Below are 25550 nucleotides of genomic sequence, written 5' to 3' on the forward strand. Positions count from 1 at the left end.
AGCCACTGTTACCGTTATGACTGTGCCTCTCAGGTTTTCAACTTCTTCGAAGCACGGACTTTCTGAGCTACCACACGTGACCTGGGCAATAGTTTCGGTCCGATTATTCTCTGCCTTCCTCCTCGGGCTCCGTCTTTCCCTTTCCAGACCCCTCTCCACGTCCGGTCTTAAAGCCCTCCAGGAACCCCAGCCCCCTGCCCCGTCTCGGCGCCGTGTCTTACTCGACGACCTTGGCTGGGTCCCCGTGGTGCCCATAGACCAGCGCCTGAACCCGGGAGGGCTCGGCAGATGCAGAGAAGGAGGCGGCAGCAGGCCGGCGGCGGCGGCGGGAAGCGGGGAGCAGCCACCGCTGCAGCTGGGACGGGGCTCGCGCCCCCCAGAACGCGCCGCAGCCCCACATGCTTTCTCCAGTTAACTCTGAGTCGGACGCTCAGAGATACGTCATCTTCCAGCGACTGCGCGTCAGCGTCCCGGCTCCCGCCGCCTGACCACGCCCCTTTCTTCTTTTCCGCCCCGCCCCTTCCTCCGAGGCCCGGGCGGTGGCGCTTGGGGAGACTGTCTGGGGTCCGCCACACGGTGGGCGGAGGGATGTAAGGAAGTCGCAGAGTCTGAGCCAGCCAGAGTTGAACTAACAAGAAAAGTCTGAGACTGGCCTAAAACCGTGTTTACGGTCTGCATTTTGATCTTTGATTTTGAGAAAGACAATTTCCCTCCTCTGGCCTCCTTTTCTCCTCCGACATTATCTCATTTAGTCTCCGCCGAGTCTTAAGTGTAGCGTGGCAAACTTAATTTCCCTGCACAAAGTAGAGCAGATGAAGCTGATGTGGCTAGGACTGAGTTCAGAGATAGAAGAATTAGGTTCAAATCCTAGACCTGCCACTCTTTACCTCAGCCGCCCGGGGCAAGTGACTTACAAACTGAGTCAGCTTTCTCATTGGCGTGATGGGGCTAATATACCTCCTTCAGGATTGTTGTAAGGATAGGATATAACAATAGAAAAACCGGATAGCGCATCGTAAAATGCAAAGTGTGTTCAGATTATAAGGGAGGGATCACAAGGAGGGGCCCATCTCAAAATGCGCAAGGTGCAGAAAGGGACTGAATGGGACAATGGAAGTGCTTTGTAAAAAGTTGTAGCCCAGGAAAGATGCTAGATCATAGTGGAAAGAAGATGTGAGCATAACTAAAACCCCATTTGAATGTTAGGGTGTAACAGAGGGCACCGCTGGAGTCTTAGATGTTTGGGGTCAGGGTGGGGCTCTTGGAAGAGGTGCTATTGGAGCCAGTCCTGTGACTCGAAATCTTTAGTATGCATAAAAACCACTTGAGGTCCCATCTCAGACCTACAGAATTAGGATATTGGGGAGGGGTCCAGAAAACCATGTTTCTTATAGCTCAGGAATGTTCTAAAGTTCCCGTCATGGCTCAGTGGTCAACGAATCTGACTAGGAAACATGAGGTTGTGGGTTCGATCCCTGGCTTTGCTCAGTGGGTTAAGGATCCGGTGTTGCCATGAGCTGTGGTGTAGGCTGGCAGCTACAGCTTAGATTCGACCCCTAGCCTGGGAACCTCCATATGCAGTGGGTGCGGCCCTAGAAAAGACAAAAAGGAAAGAAAAAAGAATGTTCTGATGCAAGGGACCTGGGGAAAAAAGTTGAGAAACACTGAACCAAGGCTTCAAAGGATAAGAATTCCTTACACTGGATTTTATTGACCCCAAATGTGCCAACTTAGAGTCTTTTCTCTGAAGAAGAAAATAAAGTGTTGGGATGAAGGGTGCAGGTGCTGGATTCTGGCAAACCTGGCTTTGAGTCTTGACTCTGCTATTTGACTCTGGCAAACCTAGCTTTGAGTCTTGACTCTGGCTTTGAGTCTTGACTCTGCCCAATTATTGGCACATGAAAGCATGTAATAAATGATATTGAGGTTATTGTAAAGAGTAAATGAGAAATGTCACATGCAAAAACATCCAGACTGGCTCATAGTACATGCTCAAAAATTGTTTGTACTTGTTTTTATTATTAAAGTTGGTGTCCCATGATGGGGCAAAGACTTGGTCCTACATCACACACACACACACACACACACACACACACACACACACACACACACACACACACACTCAGTCTTGCCTGTCTTCTGTTTTCATGGTGACACACAGTTCTACTTCTGTTGGAAGACTCCCTAGGTGAATGAGCTGCCATTGTCTTCTCTACTAAGTTGATGCCTCTGAATTCCCTGGGCAGCTCAGCCAGGAAGCCTGGAGAATCACTCAGCAAGTATTCCTTTCTGGGGCTGCACTTAGTCCCCTCTCCATTCTAATAGCCCTCACTTTTGGTCCAGGACATCAGCTCTTATTTGCATTTTGTTGATAAACTTCTTCCTGAGATCCCCTCCCTTCTTTCTCCTTCCCCATGTCCTTCTTTCTCAGTCCTCATGAATGACTTTTTTTTCCCCGAAAAGAAAGCCCAGATTTTGTCCTTCCCTTACTTAAAGTCCTTCCATGACTTTATAATAATAATCAGAAAGTACCAGAAGCCACAGTTCTTTGTAGAATATTGTGATCTATTAAACTTAAATTTGTAAACAAAAAACTATGATTCTCTGCTAATTCTATCATTCTAGCACACTATCAACAAGTTCTAAAATCTTTAGAAAAGAGTGGAGGAAAAACACCTTAAACAACAGTAAACTTTTTTTTTTTCTCATTATAATTAGTCTATCTTCCTACAAATTAGAAAAATACAACTGTGGTTAATTCAACTGCAGGGCCCCTCAGCTTGGCTTGAGGAATGGCTGGGTTCCCCCAGGAACACAGTTTGAGAACCACTGATTGAGGGGTTCAGGTCTAATTGTTCCATCCTTACATTTAAGACCCTTTGTACTATGACTTCCATGCTGTCTTTCTTTTTCTATTGGACCATGCACAGCATATGATCCAGCCATACCTGACCCCCACATTTCCTAGTATTCCATATCTCATGCCTTGACTCAGGTTACTCCCTCTGCCTAAAATTCTCTTCCCTGCCTTGAGTATCCAGGAAACTCCAGGTTCAGCTGTCATTTCTTTGATGTTATTTCCCAACCCCCTAGGCTAAGTCAACCCTTGCTGCTTTTGTGTTTTCTTCGGACTGGTTTTATGACCTTTAGGACATAGTTCTTATTTATTTATGTGCTCATTTCCTCCTCCAGGCAAAAGTGGGGCCATGTTTAGTGCATCTCCATGACGCCAGCACCTAATATGGGGCCTGGCACAGAGTAGGTCTTCATGAATATTCCATGAGTTGAAAGTAATTAAATTTCCTCATGGCCTGGCCCTGTCTGTTGGTACCGTCTCCTTTTCCCTAGATTTGGGCTGGTCACTCCAGGCCAGGACTTTCCTTTCCCTTCCCTCTTCTCTCAAGGATTATAGAAGGTTGTGGTCTTTTTCAAGTGAAGCAGAAGGTTTCCTTTTCATCTCCCCACCTGCTACTCGTGTTCTTTTTCTCCCTGCCTCCATCATAGTCCCTACCCTGTAGTCTTCTGTGCAAAGAGCAGAGGACTGTGGAATTAGTCTGGTCTAGGTCTGAGCCCTGGGCCCATCCTTTACTAGCTGCATGACCTTGAGCAAGTGTCTTATTCTTTCTGAGCCTCAGTTTCTACATCTCCCAAAATGGGACCAATGGTAAACTCCTGCCACAAGGCTCCTGCAAGAGTACTCTGCAAACAGCAGCATCCTTGCTTGTTTCTTTTGTTTTCACCTTGGCTTTCCTTTTCTGGATGGTCCTTTCAGCCTCTTCTCTGCATGTTTGCTATTGGTCTCTCCCCATAAAAAGTAGGCTTCTTAAAGGCAAGAGCCATATCACCACTCATTCATTCATTCATCCATCCAGTCAGTACTTACCGAGGACTGACTACATGCCAGATACCAAGCAGTGGGATATAAGGCAGAGTCCTTGACCTTAGGGAGCTCATGTTCTGGAGGTGCAGAGACATAATGAATACATCATAGAATAGGTGCTCTCTTTAAAACTGTATTAATTCCCTTTTCCCTGACTTTTTCTCTCCCCTATTTCTCTAGTATATTTTTGTCTCATATACCAGAGAACTTGCCTTTTTTTTTTTTTTGGTTGTTTATTCTTCTTGTCATTGCATTGGAATATAAGTTCCATGAGAGTAGGGATTTTGATCTGTTTTATATCTCCACTTTGGCTTGGAGCAGCTGTCGGACAAAGGAATCAGTATCCAGCATCTGTTGATTTCTTCCAGATGGATGACAGGTCTTAGCTTCTATTCAGTTCAAGCCAGATGGCCTTGATTCAAATTTTGGTGCTGCTGCATACTATGAATAACCTTGGAAAAGTCACTCTCTCTCTATGTACCTCAATTTTCTCAGCTGTATAATGGGAATGATAGTGGTGAGGATTGAATGAGTCCATGTAGATGAAGTACATAGGAGGTGCCTGGTCTTACATAGTAATGGACAACTAGTTTGTGGTCATTGTACAAGGGCTTACACTGCACAAAGGCCTAAATAAACTTAACCCGTGTGGCCAGGGGATAGACAAGAACCAATGAGAGTCAATGAGGGAGGCAGATTTCATGGCACAAAGGGAAGGATTTTCTTTCTTTTTCTTTTTCGGCCACACCTGTGACATATGGAAGCTCTTGGGCCAGGGGTTAAATCCATGCTGCCTCAGAGACAATGCCAGATCCTTAACCCACTGCATCATAGTGGGAACTCCAGGAAGGACTTTTTTTTTCCTTTTTGGGGCTGCCCTTGTGGCATATGGAAGTTCCCAGGCTAGGGGTCAAATTGGAGCTGTAGCTGCTGGGCTACACCGAAGCTCACAGCAATGCTGGATCCTTAACCCAGTGAGTGAGGCCAGGGATGGACCCTGAGTACTCATGGATACGAGTCGGGTTCATTACTGCTGAGCCACAAAGGAAACTCCAGGAAGGACTTTTTAAAAGCCAACATCGCAAGGAGAACTAGCTGAATCCACTATTACAGTTGAAGACTTCAATATCTTTCTGTCAAATGAACATATCCAGCAGGCAGAAAATCAGGAAGGACATAATTGAACTCCACAACACCATCAATCAACTGAATATGAAGGTCATCCAAAGATCGCTTCATCCAACAACAGCAGAATATACATTGTTCCCAAGCTCACATGGAATTTTTACCAAGAGAGACCACCTACAGGGCCATAAAACACAATTTACACTGATTGCCCTCAGACCACAATGGGGTTAGACTAGAAATCAGTAACAGAAAGAGTGCTGAAAAATCCCCAGATACTTGGAGATTAAACAACACACTTCTAAATAACACCTGGGTCAAAGGAGAACTCTCAAGAGAGATTGTAAAATTTCAAACTAAGTGGAAACTAAATGAAAATGAAAACACAACTTACCAAAATGTGTGGGATGCAGTGAAAGCAGTGCTTAGAGGGAAATTTATAGCACTGAATGCGCATATGAGAAAAGAAGACAGATCTGAAATCAATCATCTAAACTTCTGTCTTAGGAAACAAGAAAAAGAAAAGCAAATTAAATTCAAAGAAAGCAGAAAAATGATAAAAATTAGAGCAAAATTAGTGAAATGGAAAGTAAGAAATCAATAGATAAAAATCAGCCACACCAGGAGTTCCTGTTGTGGCTCAGTGGTTAACGAACCTGACTAGTATCCATGAGGACATGGGTTCCATCCCTGGCTTTGCTTGGTGGGTTAAGGATCTGGAGTTGCCTGAACTGTGGTGTAGGTTGTAGATGGGGCTAGGATCCTGCATTGCTGTGGCTGTGGTGTAGGCCAGAAGCTACAGCTCTGATTTAGCCCCTAGCCTGGGAACCTCCATATCCTGTGGGTGTGGCCCTAAAAAGACCAAAACAAAACAAAACAAAACAACCAAACCAAAAGCTGGTTCTTTCAAAAGATCAATAAGTCAATAACCCTCAAGCTAGAATAAGAAAAGAAGGCAAAGGACAAATGACTAATATTAGAAACGAAAGGTGGGACATCACCACAGATCCCATGGACATTGAGAGGATGAAAAGGAATACTGTGAACAACTCTAAAAGCTAGAGTTTCCAAAGACCCCACCACCTGCTCTTGGTAGGTGATGAGTTCCCTGTCCTTGGAGGTAACTATGGGTGAGCCTTTGAAGGAACATAGATAGAGGGGATTCAAGGATTGGAAGAGGCAGAGGCCGGGTGTCCCTGGGTCTTTGTCCTAAAGAGCTGTTTGAGAGCTAGGAGTGGGTAGCAAGCAGAGGTGTGGGCCTGCTCACTTAGGAATGTCGGCGCCGGGTAGGTGCAGAGGTTGGGGGGCATCCAGGCCCAGCCAGGGACCTCGAGGGGTGGGGCGGGTGTGTGGTCCTGGAGTGGGGGAGGGGTGCGCCAGGGCTGTCTGCGACCGGACCGGGCGGCGGCGTGCGCGCGCGCGGCGGCCAGCAGGGGGCGCCGCGAGACCGAGGAACGCACGGTCGAGCCTGACGTCAGCGCCCCGCTTGCTTGGGCTCCCGCTCTGGACTCGGCGCCAGTCCCGCTCAGCGCCGCGCCGCTTCGCTCCGGCTCTGGCTCGCCTCGGGCTCGGCTCGGGCTCCGGCGGCAGCGCCCCCTGCGCCGGGCCCCGGGGCAGGCGGCGGCGCACCATGGCCCGCGCCCAGGCGCTGGTCCTGGCGCTCACCTTCCAGCTCTGCGCGCCCGAGACCGAGACTCCGGCAGGTAAGTGCGCGTCGGTCGGACCCAGCTTGCCCCGCGGAGCCCCGGGGCCCGTGGCGTAGCTCGGAAGAAAGTGGGAGTGTTGGCAGACGCGGCGTTGCGAGTCTGCTCCCTGTGTGTCTTAGTGTTGGATGTGCGATCTTATGCTCAGGGTGTTTGTGTGCCTGCGACTATTGTGTGTCCGTGAGTTATGTGCAAGAAAAGGTGCTGTGTGTTTTGTGTGTCCAGGAATATGTTGGGGTGTTATGTGCATTGAGGCATGGAGTGTGCGCTGTCTTGTGTGTCTGCCAGTGTGTAGTGTGTGTGTGCGGCCAAGTGGATTGTGTATCTGTTGTGTGTCCATCTGAGTTCTGTTGTGTGGCTGGAGTTGTATCTGCTAATGTGTTGTATTTGTTGGCATTTCGTGTGCCCTAGCTCGGAGTGCTGTTTGTTGTGTATCCACGAATGGGTTGTGCGTTTGTGTTCTGCGTGTGGCAGGGAGTGCTCTGTGGATTGTGCCCGCATGTGCAGCAGGGGACCGGTGTGCGGTGTGTGTGTGCTTGCGAGACCCGTGTACGTGTGTGAAGGCGTGGGAACGGTCCGGAACGCGTGTGTCCGTGCGCTGTATGCGCGATGTGTACGTGTGGGAGTGTCTGGGGTTGGTGGTGTGCGCCTCCGGGGGCTACGTGGGTCCGAGTGAATGCCAAGTGTGCCGGGAATGCGTGTGTAGGAGCGTGTCTGGAGCGGATGTGAGTGTGTGAGTGTGTCCGTGCGTAGCTGGCTGCGTGTCCAGGAATGTTGCGAGTGTGGTGCACGCCGGGGCCATGGTTAAGAGTGTGCCCGGGGCCGCCCGAGGGGGCGGCGGCAGGGTGTGTGTGTGTCTGTGTGTGAGTGTGAGTGTGTGTGCGTGCGTGGGGGGCGCGCGGGCCCGGAACAAGTTGTCGTGGAGGCGCCCCCTCCCTCTCCCTCCCCTCCGTTCCCCTCCGAGGTCGGGCCGGGCCTGAGGCTCGGGAGGGAGGGATGTGGGCCGGCGGCCGCCGACTCCGACATGTCGGGCTGTTTGTTGTTTCGCAAGTTCGGCCCGGAGCGGCGGGCGGCGGATCCGAGGCGGCGCCGGGGCCGCGGGGCGCAGGGGCCGGGAGCGGGCTGGGCCGGGCGCGGGAGGCGGACGCGGGGGGCCGCGGGACGCGCTGAGGCCAGCGGGCGGGGAGGGCCGGGCCGCGGCTGCACCAGGGACGGCCGGACGGGGGCCGAGTCCCGGCGGGCCCGGCCTGGCTCTGGGCGGCCGGACAGCGACCCCTCCCGTGGCTCGCGGGAGGCACCGCGGACGCCGGGGTCTCCCTGGACCTTCCTCCGTCGACTCCGCAACTTTGTGCGGCCTCCCTGCCGGCCGTGTGTGTGAGTGTACGTGTGTGAGCGTGTGTCTCCGTGCTTCTGTGTGCTGTATGACTGCGCCGTCTCTGGGTGTGTTTCTTGGAGTCCGGCGTCTTTTGGTGTGTGTGTGTGTGTGTGTGTGTGGCTGACGTGTGATCGCGTTTCTGACTGTGTGTATCCAGAGCTGTGTCTGTGTATCTGTGTGTGCTGTGCACCATGTGTTGGCTGTGTGTGTTGGTGTGCTGTCCACCCCCCATCCCCCCATCCCACCCAGAGGCCCGGGATCCCTGACTGTGGCCCTCTCCAGCCGAGTTGAAGTTGCACCCGATGCGTCCCTTGGGGCGGGAGTGGCTAGTCCCCTCCCCCGCCTCAGCAACACCATCCCCTTGGGTTGGGCGGCTCCAGCCTGCTATCCGGGGCACTGAGTAACGGGGAGACGCCCGGAGCCAAGACACATGCAGAGCCACCTTGGCCCTGGAAATACTCCTTCAGGCGCTGGCCTCGGAGAACTGGCAGCCCTGGATCAGTTCGCTGCCTCACTGCCCCCTGGGGCCTCTCTGGTGTTGCTCTCTAGGCTCTTGCCACTGGCTCTGAGCAGGGGGTGGATTCTGTAGCCCCAGGCCACCTCTGCACCGTTTTAGCTTTGACTCCTTTAGCTTTGACTCCTCCGTACTTGTGAGGACCCCCAAGGCAACCTCCCTCTTTATCCTACCCCAGCCCCCACTTCGTCCTGCAGCAGCTTTGCCCCGCTCCCCAACCCTGAGATCAAGGGGAGAAGGTACTACATGCTCCCCATCCCTACCACCATCACCTTAATTCTGAGAACCCTTGGGTGCCCCAGCTCCTGCCAGCAGGGGGATTGTCAAGAACTGAGGTTGAGTGAGTTCTTGGGGCCTCAGTTTCCTAATCTGCCCCATGGGCTTCATAATAAAGGTGTGTGGTACTTGGTAGATTGTAAAGTAAGGCTCTGTGCGTGTCACAAAAGATGGTTTTGAGGACCACTACCGGGCCCCAGAGGCTGTGATTTGAAGTCAGGGGGACCTGGGTTCAAATCTGCCTCCTGTACTTGCTGTCCTTGTGACCTTGGGCAAATCACTTCACTTCAATGGTTCCTGGCACCTGTAGCTATTATTACTAGAGCTTAATTCAGAAGCCTTTAGTAGAAGGGGTGTGATCTCCCCTCATCCCCAAACTGGGCAGAGTCAGTCCAGCTTCCTGAATGCCTCCTGAGCACCCCCTACCCAACCAAAGGGTGAGTGGTGATGTCTCTGAGCCAGGCAAATCTGGCAGTAATTTATTCCGCTGTGTTCTAGCTCATTTTGTCCTTTTGGTTGCTGGTGTTGTGGACAGCAGGAATGAGGGAGAGGCTGCCCAGTGGTTTCAGGTTGGGCAATAAAGGCTTGTCTGGGCAGCTGGCCCTTCTCCTTGGGGGTGAGGGAGGGACTCAGCAGGAAGACGTGAGAGTGGCCAGAGTGGGAGGTGCTGAGGCCCTGGGTGGCCTCCTGCCCAGCAGTGGAATCAGGGAAAATCCAGGGTGGATACCCTGCTTGCTCCAGGCATGCCATCATCCACCATCCTTCTGTGCTTTCATCAGCTAAGCTAGACCATTGGGGGCGGGGCGGGGGATAAGACGGTGGCTTTTCATGCAGGGCTGGGTCAGCTAGAGTTGCTGGAGGGACCTTGTGCCCTCCTTCCTCCAACCCCCTCCCCCTCCTCCAAGCCACTCTCCCTGCATCCTGATGCATCCTACTTTTATGATGGATCTCTCTTTATCTGTCCCCTTCTCTCCATCTTTAGCCATCTTTCATATGCAGGAAGGCCTCAGCCTTTTCCCCCCTCCGTGGTGTCAGGGATCTTCCTAAAACACGTATTTGAAACTCTGGTTTGCAGGCTCCCTGTTACCTCCAAGCTTAAGGTCCCTCTCCCTAGGCCCTCTTGGTTGCTCTAACCCCTCCCTGCCTGTGCAGCCCCATCTGCTTTTGTGCTTCTTCTCCTCTGCATCCTGTGCTCTGGCCAGTCTAACCCACTTAGCAAGACCCACTGCCCACCATTTCCTCTCTGGGCTTTTGCACAAGCTGTTTTCTCCCCAGAACTCTCTAACTCCACCTCTTCACCGGGTAAGCTTCTGCTCCTCCTTTGGGTTTCAGTTTAGACATCACCTCCTCTCTGAAGCCTTCCTTGGTTGCTCCCTTTTCTAGCCCAAGAAGGGAGGTTGGGGGTTGATTGGTTTTTTTCATAGCACTGTAATTATTGTAATTACAGTTTATTGGTCCTTTCTCCCTTACAAACCGTGAGCTCTGTGGGCACAGGGATGGGTATTTAGTTCACCGCTGAATCATTATTGGCAGGTACAAGGCCTGACCCATTCCTGCTAAGGAAATACACCGGGCACGAAAGAATGAGTGATGTCCAGTGGGTCAAGTTCTGAGCTGGAGATGCCAGGTGGGGGCGCACTGACTCCACTGAAAGTAGAGATTAAGGAAATAGGTTTCCCTCTAGGAATCTGGAAAATTCTGCTGCGGGATCCTGTTGTATGTGAAAAGACCACATAGACAGTGTCATCTGGGACCTGTGAGTTGGGGAGGTCAGCTCTCTGCCTGCCAGCCCCTCCCCCAGCCACTGTCCTCCGTCCCCCCCACCCCCCGCCCCCACCCTAGCCTCCCAGCAGCTGGCAGCCCCTGGTCTCCGCTCTTTGTGCTAGAGGCTCGGCAGTTGGTGAGAGGCATGGAGTCCCAACCGTCAGCCTGAGCGTCTGGGGAGGAGGGGCGAGGGCCCTCTCTCTTCACCCTCTGTCCCAGATCTTGGGGTGAGCAGGTGGGGTCACAGTCTCTGTCCTGGCTGCCTGTGAGCCCAGGAAGGGAGGAGAGCTTCTCCCTGAGGTGACCTCTGCAGGTGGGGTTTGAGGGACCCACTGAGGTGTGGGCAGGTGTGATCCAGACAGCCAGGCAGTCAGACTGGGGGAGCTGTGTGTGTGTGAGTGCATGTATGGTTGTGATCGTGTGTGTGTATATATATATATATAACTGTAGCCTGGGGCACGGGACATATGAGTGACTTCTCAGGGAGTCTAGCCATGTGGTTTTACTGTGTGGCAGGACCTGAATTTGGAGTTGGGAGGCCACACTAGCTGCTTCATTCCCTGGGGAGCCTGATGCTGAAGTGTCTGGGTATCCAGGTGTCAAATTCCTGGAGCTTGGGTGCAGAGCTATTTGGATGGGTGGTGTCTCAGGTTGGGGTGTGGGTGTCCCAGAACCAGGATGTGGGAGAGTTAGGGTGTGTCAGCATAAGGTTATCCCAGTGTCTCTGGGGCCAGAGGTGGGTATGTCCAGGTGTGTGGGGGTCCTCAGGTAACTGGGTGTGGGGGAAAGTACTTGTGACCAGATGTGGGGCTGTCCAGATGCCTGGGTGTCTGGGTGTGGGTACCTGAGTGTCTGTATATGTGGGTGTGGGGTATACAGCAATGGGGTACCCATGCCTTGGTGTATCCAGGTGACTGTGAGTTGGGCTGTAGGGTGCTCTTTGGTCAGGGTGCTTATTTATATGTTTAGATGCCTGTGTCTCCAGGAAAGGGGTGTACATGTTTGGGTGGGAGCAACCTGGTGACCGTGTCCAGCTATGGATCAGGGACTGAGGCTCTGCCAGCTCAGCCTGTGGCACTGCCTTCCCTGGTCTTGCCTCTTGATCTCCCTGCAGTCCCCAATGCCAGGATACTCTGGAGGAGGCCCCAATGGTTCTGTTTCTCTATAGTTAGTTACTCTGGAGCTGTGTTATCCAATAGAACTTTCTAAAATGACAGAAATATTCTCTACCTGCTCTTTCCAATATGGTGGCCTCTTACAAGTGGCTCTTAGATTTAAATTAGCTAAAATGCATTAAAATAAAAATTGAGGAGTTCCCGTTATGGCACAGTGGTTAATGAATCCGACTAGGAACCATGAGGTTGTGGGTTCGATCCCTGGCCTTGCTCAGTGGGTTAGGGATCCGGCGTTGCTGTGAGCTGTGGTGTAGGTCACTGACACGGCGCGGATCGCGCGTTGCTGTGGCTCTGGCGTAGGCTGGTGCTGCAGCTCCGATTGGACCCCTAGCCTGGGAACGTCCATATGCCTTGGGAAGTGGCCCTAGAAAAGGCAAAAAGACAAAAAAAAAAAAAAAATATATATATATATATAAACTAAAAAAAAAAATTGAGTCCCTCAGTCTTATCAGCTAGATTTCAAGTCCTGAAGAGTCACCTGTTGTTAGTAGCTATTGTATCAGTCAGTGCATGCAGGTAGAGACTTTTTATCTTTTGGCCATGCCTGTGGCATGCGGAAGTTCCCAGGTCAGGGATTGAACCCGTGCCACAGCAGTGACCTGAGCTGCTGCAGAAACAGTGCTAGATCTTTAAGCCACTGAGCCACAAGAGAAGTCCAAGAGAATTTCCATCATGACAAAAATTCTATGGACAGTGCTGGCCTAGAGTTGCAAAGCCTGTGGCATCTTTAGTGAGGTCTGGACACCTCCAGGAGTAAATAGACTATTGCTTAGTGGCCACTGAAGGAGGCCTTGCTGAATCCATGTCCCCTTCTCTCCAGCCCCATCATTCCTTGCCTGGACTGTTGCAGCAGCCCTTTCCTTGGTTTCCATTCTGCCATCATCAGCCCACCAGTGCTTCTACCACCCTGGGATCTGAGTGACCCCTCAGGCACACATAAGATGCTGCCCCTCTGTTGCTCTAAGCTGAAGACTCTTGAGTACCCAGGGGACAAAACCCAACATGGCAGATCAGGCCCTGTGAGACTCAGCCTCTGCTTTCCACAACAGCTTCGTGTTTATGCCTCTCTTCCTCTGAACCCACTCCTCCCTGTCTGCCTTATGATCCAGGCACACCAGGCCAGTGCTGATCCCAGAACCTGCCAAGCCCTTTCACAGCACTCAGCCTTTGCACATGCTGTGCCTTCTGCTGAGAACACCCCTCCCATCCCTCTCTCTTCCTGGAGGCCCACCTGCTTGCTCAGCCTTGAGAGTCCAGCTCCGATGTCACTTCCCCAGGGAAGCCTGCCCCGACCCCTCCCTGTGCAGTTGGCCAGGTGTCTCACATGATGCATGCATGTCAGTGAGCCACGTGTTTTCCTTCTCCTTCCCCAGTAGGCTGGGAGGAAGGGCTGGGCTGGGTCTTTGTCATCTCCCATCCCAGGGCCTTGTACATGGCATGTTCCCTCTTACTCTTTGCACTGAGGTGAACCCTGGGTACACAGAGAAGGCTCAGAGGGGGTGGAGGGTGGAGCTGGGGCTCTGGAGGGCAGTTATGGTTGGGGCAGTTATGGTGGGGGCTTGGGTCCCCCCACTTCGGCTGGCCCTGGGCAAGGCTGCCACTGCCTGAAGAATGGCTGGGGAGGACCCCTGGGGTGGGCGACTCAGAAGACAGCTGTTGCTGGATGACTCAGGAACTCAAGCAGATTCCCGGGGTGGAGACCCCAGGACCTGGTGGTGAAGCTGAAGGGATGGGGAAAAAAGGGGCCTAGAGGCGATCCTGAAGTTTTGGAGTTCTGAAGTTTTGGAGTTGAGTGTAGAAGGAGGAGAAGATTGGGAGAGGGAAATTGGGAAGCAGTATTGCTGGAGAGATTTGATGGGCAAGATCACAGCCAAGGGCAGAGTGACAGCGGGGGGGATGGGGGCCAAGGCGGGGGTGGGGTGGGGTGGCAGATAACTAGTAATGAAGATATATCTGGGGGATGGGGACAGCTGAGAATGAGGGGACAGGTGGTGTTGGGGGAACCGTGAGATGGTGGATGAATAGAAGGGGGATATGGGACAGCTGAGAGACAAGAGGTGACAACTGGGAGTATCAGAAGCCTATCTGGGAAGGACAGGTGGATCTCAACAGAGAGAGTGTGAAATACATGGCTCAGGATGTGTGGACGTGTGCATGTATGTGTTTACGTATGTATGTGAACATTCTTGTGGTTGTGCCCGTGTGCCTGCTGTGCCCATGTGCCTGCACCTAGAGGGTGGTGGCGAAGAGCATGAGCTTGGGAGCCACACCGTCTAGATTCCGATCCTGGCTCCACCACTGCTGGCCGTGTAAGCCTTGGGCAAGTTACTTGACCTCTCTAGGCCTTTCGTGTTCTCATCCGTGAGATGGGGCTAATAATGGAACTGGCACGCACTGTACGGGGTTGCTGTGAGGGTAGGTTTTATATGCATATGTGTGTAGTTTAGGACAGGTCCTGGCGTGTGGTAAGCATCGTATGTTCTAAATTATTATTAAGTGTGTGTGTGTGTCTGTAGCATCCTGGGTGCTCAGAAAAGTTTGTTCTTGGCCGCTGAGGAAGCCCAGGCCTGGGAGGAGTGATGGTGGCAGGAGTGCTGGAGTGACCAGCCAGGTTCACTGGGCCTGGCTCACCTCTCGCCACCCTCCCCTCCCCGTTCATCCCACGTCCCGCCCATCCAGTGTCAGGGCCTCATCCAATAGGTCTCCCTCTCTGTCTGTCTCTTGTCTCGCCTCACACTGCCCTGCCCTGGGCCCAGGGCCAGGGGATGTGCTTTCATTGTTCAAAAGCTTTTCAGCAGAATCTGAATTCATTGTTGGCCTGCCAGCGCACTGGGGCCCTGCTCAGATATAAATACCTGGACAATGTGCTCAGTTCTGGCGGCAGTGGCTTCATCCTGTGCCCTTGAAGAGTCACTGGGGTGGAAGATGCTGGGGGTGAGAGAGGAGGTGCGGGGGAAGCCCCCAGGGTAGATGAGGCCTCAGCCCCCAACCCACGGGGTAGCCAGCCCAGCCTGGTTTCTGGGAGTCGGTCCTCCCCTTCCGTCCAGTGCCTCACAGGGAGGCATATGCCACCTCCTTGCCTCCCACTGCAAGCTGCTCTGCATCACAGCCCCAGACTGCTGTGGGTATGTGCTCTCTGGGGGTCTTGGAACCATTGCTTCAGGACTGGGTCATGTATTGCATCCTTGCACTGCACTGCATCCCAGCCCTGCACCACACAACAGTGCTGGGATCCCCTGTGGCACTGGCTGTGTGGACCCTCCTGCACGTCTGTATGCTCCACCTGCATTGACCCATTGTGCTGTACCTGCATCCTGCAGTTGTGCTACCACTTGTGTCTTGTGGGTCTCTTCTGTGTGTGCTATATGATTCTCTTGGACGTTGCTGTTGCATTGGACTTGTGGACTCTCCTGGGATTGGGCACGGCTCCTGGCCGTGCACCACTGCACTGTGCTGACAGATGGCATGCTGCCGCAACACAGCATCTGTAGCACAGGGTCTCTATGTGCTGCACCGCCTGGTTGCAGTGGGCATCTGCACTGCACCGGGTATGGCCAGGCATAGTCTGTCTGCATTCCACTGTCACACTGTACAAACAGTGCCACTTTGCTCAGTGTAGCACTTCTGTCGCACTGCCTCACTGCACTGCACTGGAGAGGGGAATTCTCCTGGCCCAGCCTGATACACTGCTACTGCCACTGTAGTGCTGCCTGCTATGTTAGCTCGGCTTTTCCCTGTATTACCACTGAGGTATCAGCTGGTGTCCTTTCCCAGGGTCCTGTTAGCAGCCCCAGTTGAGCAGCATCTTTGCTTCAAGCTGTCTCACTGCAGTGTCCCTCTGGCCCCCACAGCACACTGCCCGAGGTATCGGTAGCTACACTACAGCTTGAGGCCACTTTGTTGGGCTCGGGACTGCCATGAGTTTTTACAGGCATTACCTTTGCAAGTAACTTTGCAAGTACCTGGCTTTGGATCTGTGCACTGCTTGCTATTGCTGTCCTGGACCTCTGCCCTGCACTGTACCTGCTCACTGTTGGGTTGGGTGCAGTCTACTGGATTTCAGGACCCAGATCCCTTGCACTGAATCCCCTGTTCCACATGGCATCTTCACAACATCCCAATTTGGTGCTGCTTTGTCCCCCAACCCCTCTCTCAAATCTGCACTTACTATACTCCTTAGGACTGCATCCAGCTTGTATTCTAGCCCGGGTTTCCACACCCAGCCATTCCCTCCTCATGGCACCGCGTCCTTCTTTTCCCAGTATTTCTGTACTCTTCTGCATGCCTCCACTAGACATTCTTTCGGCGAGAATTCATGGAGTGCCAACTCCGTGCCTGGCCCTGAACAAGTGTCTGGAGAGGGAGAGAAGCTACCACCTTGGCATTCCTCCATACACCTATCCCTTGGCGCCGAGTGCCAGCCCAGAATGTCACCAGGTGCTCACTGGTGCACTGTGATTCTGTGTAGCTCTGGGTCATGTCGTGGTGGATGTGGCACCTCTCCCCTGCATCTGTCCTGCTGTGCTGTTCCAGGGGTCACACGAGGGTCTGGGCACACTGCTCTGCTCCCCTGCGTTGTGTAGCTGCACTCTGCCCCTGTGCACTGGAAGCTGGTGCCCCGCACCCTCAACACACCACACCATGGCACCTCGCCCTCTCTTTCCCCCGGACCTTTAGAAAGTACAGGTCTTTGCACTGTGTGTGTTGGTACACAGCCCTCTGCCTCTCTGTTCTGCCCTCTGTTTTTGCATGACACAGGGTATCTGCACTGCAGAGGTCTTCGTACCTTTGCCCACGGTATTTCTGCACAGAACAACCCTCCATTCAGCCCTTTGGCTCTTTATGGAGTTTGGCCGCACCCCATGCTTCTACTAGACAGCCTGATACTCCCAGTATGGCAGCCCTGCTGTTAACTTTGGAATTTGCATGTTGATCTGGGAGATAGGGAGTGGATTTGGCCTAAGTTTCCCCTGCTGTAGTTGGCTTCCTTCTATCCTCTGTAGAGATGGAAGGATGCTAGCATTGTTGGGTTCTGCACTGGCTCCTGCAGGGGGTACCAGCTCAACTTTCTCCTCCTGTGGCCTGGCCCTGGGTGACCTTCTTGGTTGCAGCCATGTTGAGCTCTAGATGATTAGAAGGTGGGCATATTGTTGCCAGCCCTGCCCTTGATTAATTGCTCATCAATTATTTAGGGCTCTGGGAGTTCCCATCATGGTGCAGCAGAAAGAAATCCGACTAGGAACCATGAGGTTGTAGGTTCGATCCCTGGCCTCTCTCAGTGGGTTAAAGATCCAGCATTGCTGTGAGCTGTGGTGTAGGTTGCAGATGTGGCTCAGATCTGGTGTTGCTGTGGCTCTGGCGTAGGCCAGCAGCTATAGCTCCGATTGGATCCCTAGCCTGGGAACCTCCATATGCTGTGGGTGTGGCCCTAAAAGGACAAAAAAGACAAAAAAAAATTATTTAGTGCTCTAGAAGGCAGATCCAGGGACCCCCGGCCAAAGTCTGATTGTGTCGATCTAGGCAAGGAGAGCAGTGAAGTGGGCTGGGCCAGGTCTCCAGGCTGAAGTCATGGTCTTTGAGTCTGAGTGCCGTTGGTTAGGATCAGACTAGTTGCTGGGATCATTGGGTCCGTAAGTCCAGCCACTTTTGATACTCCATTATATGTAGGGCTTGGGGATGGGGTTCAAAGGCATAAGAGATAGTCTCTGACCTCAAGAAGGGGGGAGGTAGAGGTTAGACTGGCTTGAGGTGGAGCTGTTATTGGGGTGGAGAACAAGAGGTGGGGCTGGGTTGGACAAGAATGTCCAAGGGTGAGTCTTCCAGAGTTGTGCTGGGCCACCTAGACAAGGGGTGTAGTTTCAGATGATGAAATAGACCAACGTTGTTCTTGGGGTTGTGCTTGGGTTCCCCAGACCAGGGTTGGGGCTGTGCCAGAAGTTGCGTATGATTCCAGCCCCTAAATTTATAATCTGTTGGGAGAAGTTTTGTTTCTCCTAGGGCTGTCCTTTGGGAACTGAATGTTCTATTGACAAATCAAAGGGAACAAAAATCTCATTGCAAACAGACTCTGTTTACCTAGGGTCTTCAGAAAACACTGACCGTGGCTGGCAGCTGCAGTTGGCACAGAACACCATTCCCTGTCTAATGGAGAGGAAAGTCTGGTGCTCCCATGCGTGCACACACACACACATACACACACACACATTCATGACACTCACCGATCACACTCACCTCCCCCTTAGGCACCTGCTTATTGCTGAAGATCCCCAAACATCTCTGCACATAAACACGCACCTACACACCTAGAACCTCACAGCACACCACCCGGGGACCCACACTTTGAGACACCTCTGCTCAAATACCTCTCCCGCATAGTTTCTCCCTCTGCCCTCCAGTTACTCTTGCTCACATGCCTGCTCGCACAAATGGAATCAGAATTTTAGAGGTGGAACAGCCTTAGCAGTCTCCTTGGTCCCCATTCTCATTTCATAAGGGGTGGAAGTAGGGCTTCAGAGAGGGCAAGCCACCTGCCCAAAGTCACACAGGGAGTTAGAGGCTCAGCAGGAATTAGATCTAGGCCTCCTGCCTCCCAGTTGAGTACTCACTAGGCAGTGCCAGGCTATCACTCTCACAGCCATGTACGTGTGCATGTGTGCACTGCCCCTCCACCCCCCAATCCACATGTGCAAATACACGCCTGTGGAGGGGTAGAGAACCCCACACCAGCGAGACCCCCTCCCACACTCTGGCTCCTCCCGCAGAGGTTGCTTTGCCCCTTGCATCACCCCATCCAGAGCCCAGCCGGATGTGGATAAACCATCATCCTGCCTTCCCAAATTGTGGCTGACGGTTGCTCAGGCAACCGCCTGCCAGATTGGGGAGATTAGCTGAGGAATGTAGCTGGGCCAGTTTGAGCTGAGGCTGGGGAATTGTTGGGGGGTCCCGGGTTGATTCAGCCCACCCTCTCAGGGAGGCCCTGGTAGAGATGGCATACCCAGGGAGGGGAATGGTTTTCTCCCTGTCCCCAGGCCAGCTGTGACTGTGTCCCCAAGGCTTGAATGAGGCTGAAGGAGGAGAGACTGTGTGTGAACATTTCAGTGTGTGTGTGTCTGTGTGTGTTGAGCATCTCTGTCACTGTGATTGGAGTGTGTGTCATCTGGGGACTTGAGGCCCCTTCCTCACCAGTTCCTGACATCTGACTCCCACTTTCTGATCCTACAGTGCCCTCTGGGGAAGCCACCTGCCCCCCTCATGGCTTACAGGATGTATCACTTCTCTCATTTGAATCCAGGTGTTTCTGCGCTCAAACACCTATTGTGCTTTCCACACTCAAAATGAGGCCGGACTTCTCCTCCTGACATTTGGCTCTCCAGGGTCTGGCCTCAGCCTCCCTCCCTTTGGTCTCATCTCCCATTGCTGAGGCCAGTCGGGGCTTCCCTCTGTGCCCAGGACGCCCTGTGTTTACTCACTACCTCCCTTTGCCCCAAATACCCTTCTCCCCATCTCTGCTGGCCAGAATGGTGCCCGTCCTTCCAGGCTCTGCTCAGATGCACCCACCTCCAGAAAGCCTTCCCCCTGCACCCACCCTCCTCCCCAGGGTTCCCCTTGTGGCCCTGATCCTTCTCTGCCTCTCATTCCCTCACCTCTACTCGGATTAGGAGGTCCTTGTGGGCAGAGCTGAGTCTTAACCATCCATGTGCCTCTACTAATGTCAGCCTGGGGCCTGCTTTGTATTGTCTGTGAGCGAATGGCCTGTGAATGGAAATGAATTGGCACATGCGACCAGCAGAATAGCAGAGCCTTGCTTTGTTTGTGCCTAGTGTCTTCGAATACAGATCGGTGATTTAAATTCCAGCTTTTGGGACTTAAGATGCGGTCTTGGACAAGCCATCTTATCTCTCTGTGCCTCGGTTTCCACCCATAAAATAGGAATAACATGGTAGCACCCTCCTTATGAGTTACTAGGAGGGATCTGTGGCATGGGGCATCGTGGTGGTGAGTGGCAGCTCTCTTGTGGTGACGTTGATTGTGTGGACGTCTGTGTCTGTATCTGTGTCAATGGAGTCGAGAGGAATTCTCAGCCCATTCTTGCCCTCAACCCAGAGTCTGATCTGTTTTTCCCCCTGGGCTGGTGGCCCCTGGCAGGAGTTGGGTCTCTAGCAGAAGTGGCGACTTGTCTTTGGGACTCCTAGCTCCTGAGCCATGGAGACTGGAGGTGATGGGGCTTTTCCCAGGATCCAGGAGGGCTGATTGTTCCATACCGTAGTGAGCTGGGGAGCAGCGGGGTGGGAGTCTCCCTGAAGAGCCTGGCCCCAGAGATGTTATGTCCATTCCAGGCTATCACTGGAATGGACCTGGCCCAGAGACACAGGGCTGGGGATGGACATGGACCAGGGAGAGGGGGACTTTTTGCCTCTGCAAGGGGTTCTCTGGATGGTGATGGCTAGCCTAGGAGATCACCCTCTCTGGGGTCAGTTGTAGGAGTTATTTGGCAGAGGTCAGGGGTCACTCTGGCCATGGTACTCTGGTCTGGGGTCAGTCGGTCAGTCTGGTGGTCATTCTGGCTGAAGTCAGATGGTCTAGTGTTCATCTGGACGACGATGGGGCCACTCAGGCTCAAGTCTGTCTAGGGCTCACTGACCTGGATAAGGCCATCTGAGGCTTACAATGGCTAAGGTCTGATGGTCTGGGAGTCCCTTGGACCAGGTCAGTCAGGCTGGGAGTCCTGGCAGCTCATGTGGTCTGGCTCAGAATGGACAGAAGGAAGCCAAGAAGCTGGCATTCCCAGGCTTGCCCCACTGCCAGGGGTGAGGCATCTGGGACAACCGCGTTGTTACTTGCAAAGGAACAAGAAGGACTCAGCAGGACTCTAAGTTCTGGGATTCCCTTTCTGGCAGTTCATCTGCTTCAGGGAGGCTTTGGCTAAGACCCTTAGGCATAGACTCAGCTCAGGCTGAATGAAGTCACCTGTCCCCTCCTCCAGGAAGCCCTCCCTGATCATCCCTACTGGGCTGTGCTGTGGATCATTTTCTAGAGGGGAAGCTGAGGCTTCGCCAACACAGATGGAGTTAAATCCCACCTCCCACAGGCCACGGGGCATATGCCGCCCAGGGCTCTTCACACAAAGAGGCAAAGAGCTCAGCCAAGATCCTGCCCTAGCCCTGGAGAGAGGCTTCTGTTATATTGTCCCCCACACTGGGTGCCAGCCTCATGCCCACCTTTTGTCGTTTTGTACTCTGATGGGGTCTACAAAGAGGAAAGGGAGACCCCCTTCCCCCACCCCCGCCTCCGCCGCCAACAGTGGTGAGTCCCTCTATGCCTGGCTGCGCTGATGCGTTTGGAGATGCTGCTTCACATGATCTGCGACAGCCTGGAGAAGTCCCTGCTGCAGAAGGAATGGCAGAGCCTAAAAGTGAGGTCACCGGCTATGAGGGCAAAAGGCCACTTCTGTGCCTGGCATGTGGCACTCACTCCCCAGTTACTCTGCTTCTCATCCCTCCTCTTCTTGAGGCCCGGAAGCTGCTCAGATTTGCTCCTTCTCATGGTCAAGGTTTTTCTAGTGGGATTCAGCCTCTGACCACCATGGATTCAAATCCTGCCTCTGTCACTCATGTGGCTCAGGTGGCACGGGTGAAGAGCTGCTGTTTCCTGAGTGCTTGCACATGCAAGGTGTTGTGCCAACTGGACCCCCCCTGCACCCCTGCCCCCACTGAATCCTCAACAGCCCCACGTGTGGATGGGGAGACTGAAGATGAGAAAGGGTCACGGTCATGGGCCCGGCAAATTGCAGAGTCAAGATTCAATCTCAGGTCCGTCAGATGCCAAAGCCCACTTGCTTATCTGCCACCTTAAACGGTGGATGAGTCCCTTCACCCCTCAGAACCTCAGTCATCTCATCTGTCAAGTGAGGAAATATACCAGTGGCTGGCAGGCACCCAGGACAGGGCCTGGCATGACTTGAGCCTGCTTCCTTGCCACTTGTCCAGGCATATTCCTGGGTCTCATGTGCCTTAGTTTACCCTGATGAGACTCCCAATACTAAGGTTCGGGAGGGCGTACAGAGACTAGTTTGCGGTTACTTTCTGAACCAGTGGTGTTTTCAGGTGTCTAAGGTCCAACTTAGGACCTTGATGAGCCAGCTAAGATATGTGGACCTCAGAGTTCCTGTTGTGGTAGAAACGAATCTGACTAGTATCCATGAGGATGTGGGTTCCATCCGTGGCCTCGCTCAGTGGGTTGGGGATCCGGTGTTGTTGTGAGCTGTGGTGCAAGTAGGAGATCCTACGTTTCTGCAGCTGTCGTGTAGGCCAGCAGCTGTCGCTCCAATTCGACCCCTAGCCTGGGAACCTCCATATGCCACAGGTGTGGCCCTAAAAAAAAAAAAAAAAAAAGATGTGGCCCTCATTACCAAGCAGAGGGCTCACATCTATTTCAGTCCCCTCTTCCTGCCTCCCTTTCTCTTTATTTAAACTGTACATGTTGATTCCAAACCATGGGAAGTTGCTTCCTTTGGTCATATGTGTCTGCAGGCCACACATGACTGCGCTTTTGCATGTCACTCCCCTGCAGGCAGAGACCTCGTTGGGTGACTTTAGGTAATGTGCACCCCCTGTCAAGTGGGAGTAAAATACAGTAGGATACCTGCCTGAGCAGGTAAGGCCTGCATGAGATTCTGCATCTAAAGCACGAGCACTGTTCTGGGCTTGGCATAAGCCTGGTGTGGTCAGGGGACATGGTTGTTATTTGCAAGGAGATATCATTGGGACTGGCTTAGGGCGCTCATGGCCCTGCCCATCCTGGGGTCCACTGTCTGTCCTCTATGTGAAGATGGAGGGGCAGGTGACAGAACACTGTCCAGCCATCAGGGGATCTTGGTTCAAACCTGCCTCTGTCACTGACCAGCTGTGTGACCTTAAGGAAGGGCCTTGGTTTCCTTGTCTGTAAAATGGGGATAATTCGTGTCCTGCCTTCATGAGTTGTTGTGAAGCTTTAAAGGTACAGTGATCATGATCACCGGTGCTTGTTGAGGAGGGCTTTGATGTGTGGTTGAGCAGCGGAGGGGGGGGGGTTCCTGAGGAGGGAGTACTGGGGGAGTGGGTTGTGTTGGGGTGGGGGGGTCTTGGCATTGCGGGGAGACAATGCAGAGAGGGGCTCGGTAGAGGGAGAGGATAGAGGAGTGAGAGTTTTGCCAGAGGGAGGGGGCCGTGGGAGGAGGGCTCTAGGAGAGGGAAGGGAGGAGGGTGGGCTTGGGTAGGAGGGGACAGTGGGGGCACTTGGAGGGTAGCCCCAGGAGCCCTTTTGGCCAGCTGCCCTCCTCTAGGCTGGCCTAACCATGTCCTGCCCTCACAGCCGGCTGCACCTTCGAGGAGGCGAGTGACCCGGCAGTGCCCTGTGAGTACAGCCAGGCCCAGTACGACGACTTCCAGTGGGAGCAAGTGCGGATTCACCCTGGGACCCGGGCTCCTGCGGACCTGCCCCATGGTGAGCCGACTCCCAACCGCCATTCCCCCTGCATCTCCTTCCCAGGGCAGGCTGCCCACCTGCTGTGTTATCTTGGGTACATTGCTTAACCTCTCTGGGCCTCATTTGCTTTAGCATGTGTAACGACACACATGACACTGTGAGTGTGGGGCTCTCTGGCCGCTGACCAATTGTGTACATCAGGTATTTTACCTGTAAAATGGGTGCAGGTTCAAGTAATCAAAGATCCTTACAGGCTGTAAGTTGAAGTCCACCTCCCCTTGCTCCTGGAGCAGCTTCGCTCAGGATCCACTTTACTCCTGCCAGGCCTTCCTAAGTCCTCCAGCTTCAGGGAGACTCTCATTTCCCTGCGAGCCTCTGAATCCCAGTCTCCCAGGACTTGGAGATGCTGACAGAGCGGTAACACTGTGATGTGTGTAAAACCTTCCTTCCTCTGCCTCTTTTTTCCTGGAAGTCCCAGATCTTTCCCAGTGTCTACCTTGCTCTGCCCCCATTTCAAGGTGGGGCATTTTTGGCATTGTGAACCCTGGACGGGGAGTCAGGAGACTAGTTTTGTGGAGTCTAGTCCTGGCCTTCTACCCTGACAATGGCCTCTAGTGTACTGGTTCCAGAGTCAGGAAGACCGGGCTTCAGATCCCAGCTTCATCACTTTACCAGCTCTGTGTGGCTTTGGGCAAGTCACTTAACTTCTTTGAGCTTCCATTTCCTTGACTATAAAGTGGAGAGCCCAGGAGTCCATCTTGTAGGGTCGTTAGATAATGCCTGTGAAGTATATAACATGGGGTGGCATGGGAGGGTTCAGTGAATGTTTAGTGGCTATTGTTGGAGGTGTTTGAAGGGGCCCCACTATAGCACAGTGGAAGAAACACATGGGCTTGCTGGGGAACCCAGAACTGGCCAGGCTGTGGTCCCTGCCCTTCGCCCTATCACGGCAGTGAGCCAGGGCATGGCTGAGATGGCACCTGCTGTCAGGAGTGTGTGGGAGGGGCAGCCAGGGTTCTCACTGTGGGGCCAGGCCTAAAGCCAACAAGAGAGAGGCCCGCCATGACTTGGCCCAGGCAGGTGCTGCAGCCTGGCCTCTGCTTCGTTCACCTCCCGGCTCTCTCCCCTGCCTCCCCTCATCTGTGTGTTTGCTCACATTGTGCCCTCTCTGGGGCATTCACCTCCGCCTTCCCAGGGCTCTCAGCTCCTCATTTGACCTCTGTCCCGGCAGGTGTCAAAGTCTGACCCGTGTGACAATGATCTGTCAAGGTGCCCACCATGGCAGGAACCTGAGCCAGGCTGACTCCATATCCTAGGGCCCAGCCTCAGCCTGATACAGGCTGGCATTTGGGTACAAGGTGGCCGATTTGAAGTCACCTCTTAGAGTCCTGACCACCCTGTGTGGGCTTTGCTTCTCTCTCCCACGCATGAGCAGTGACATATTCTGGAGAATTCTGGAGAAAAGGAGAAGAGATGTTTTGTATGTGGCGTGGGCCTTGGGCTGCCAGGTGCACAGTATCTCTGCTCTCTGGGTGCTCCCGTCCTAGGGGAGGGAGTTGGAGCTGAAGAAATAAGGAAGGAAAGATCCATCTTCAGAGACAGAGCAGGAGAGAGGAGAAGGAGGGGTATGGGGGTGAAGGGAGTGAATGAAAGAAGGGGAGGGATGCAGAGGGAGAAAAAACTAGGGAAAAAGAAGAGAGGCAGAGGGAGCAGGAGGAAGAGGCAAGAACAAAGTGTCAGATTGAAACGGGGGTGGGGTGAGGGGAGAGACGCACAGCTGCTCACAGGGAGAGGAGAGAGGAGGATGGAGGAGGAGGCCAAGAGAGACTGTGGCGGGGGGTTGGATGTGTCCCTTCCTGGGTGGAGATGGGGACCTGGAGTTTTTACAACACTGCCCCCCACCCCACCCCAGGACTGATTCGGGGGCTGCTTTCTGGCTCCCAGAGATGAACGCAATCCCCTCCAGTGGAGTCCCTCGGGAGCCCCCCCAGAGCAGGGAGCCTTGTTGTTTGGGATCTGAATGAGCCTGTGTTGGCCGGCAGCCAAGCCTGGGAGAAGGCAGCCCTGGGTGGCTGTGGGTACCCCCTTGGCAGCTGCTGGGGGCCTTCGCCAGGTCCCAAGGAGAGTCCAGCCTCCTTTCCTGCTCTACCCCTCCCCTGACTCCCAGCACATAGCCTGGATTTCTGGGGAATGGGCAGGACTGCCTTTCTCCAGGTTCAAAATCAAGAGACTTGTATCCTAGGAATTTAGACTCCGGGGGTGGGGCCTGGGAAGG

General features: G+C 53.4%; 2 protein-coding genes across 41 annotated transcripts in view; one reads left to right on the plus strand and one right to left on the minus strand.

Moving 5' to 3' along the window:
• The window catches only part of MECR (mitochondrial trans-2-enoyl-CoA reductase), a 36482-nt gene extending 36033 nt beyond the window's left edge, over window positions 1-449 (minus strand). For 12 of the 21 annotated variants that reach the window (XR_014804883.1, XR_014804881.1, XR_014804873.1 and 9 more), the window contains exon 1: window positions 222-449. Coding sequence is in view for 5 of the 21 variants with exons in the window: in XM_084958282.1 (XP_084814408.1) it covers window positions 222-400 (179 nt within the window). In the remaining 16 variants the exon portion in view is untranslated. 21 annotated transcript variants of the gene reach the window in all.
• Window positions 450-6519: 6070 nt separating this feature from the next.
• PTPRU (protein tyrosine phosphatase receptor type U) overlaps window positions 6520-25550 on the plus strand; it is a 90379-nt gene continuing 71348 nt past the window's right edge. For 18 of the 20 annotated variants that reach the window (XR_014807360.1, XR_014807361.1, XR_014807362.1 and 15 more), the window contains exons 1-2: window positions 6520-6708; window positions 23162-23293. Coding sequence is in view for 14 of the 20 variants with exons in the window: in XM_021095724.2 (XP_020951383.2) it covers window positions 6636-6708; window positions 23162-23293 (205 nt within the window). In the remaining 6 variants the exon portion in view is untranslated. Of the gene's footprint in view, window positions 6709-13723; window positions 14122-23161; window positions 23294-25550 lie in introns of those variants that run through there. The other 2 variants (XM_084963515.1, XM_021095727.2) reach the window with 2 other exon arrangements.

This window comes from Sus scrofa, chromosome 6 (assembly GCF_054392235.1).
Source record: "Sus scrofa isolate SSC_HxYL_T2T_F1_AM1 chromosome 6, Sscrofa_HxYL_maternal_Yorkshire_Landrace_v2.0, whole genome shotgun sequence".
Classification (NCBI taxonomy): Eukaryota; Metazoa; Chordata; class Mammalia; order Artiodactyla; family Suidae; genus Sus; species Sus scrofa.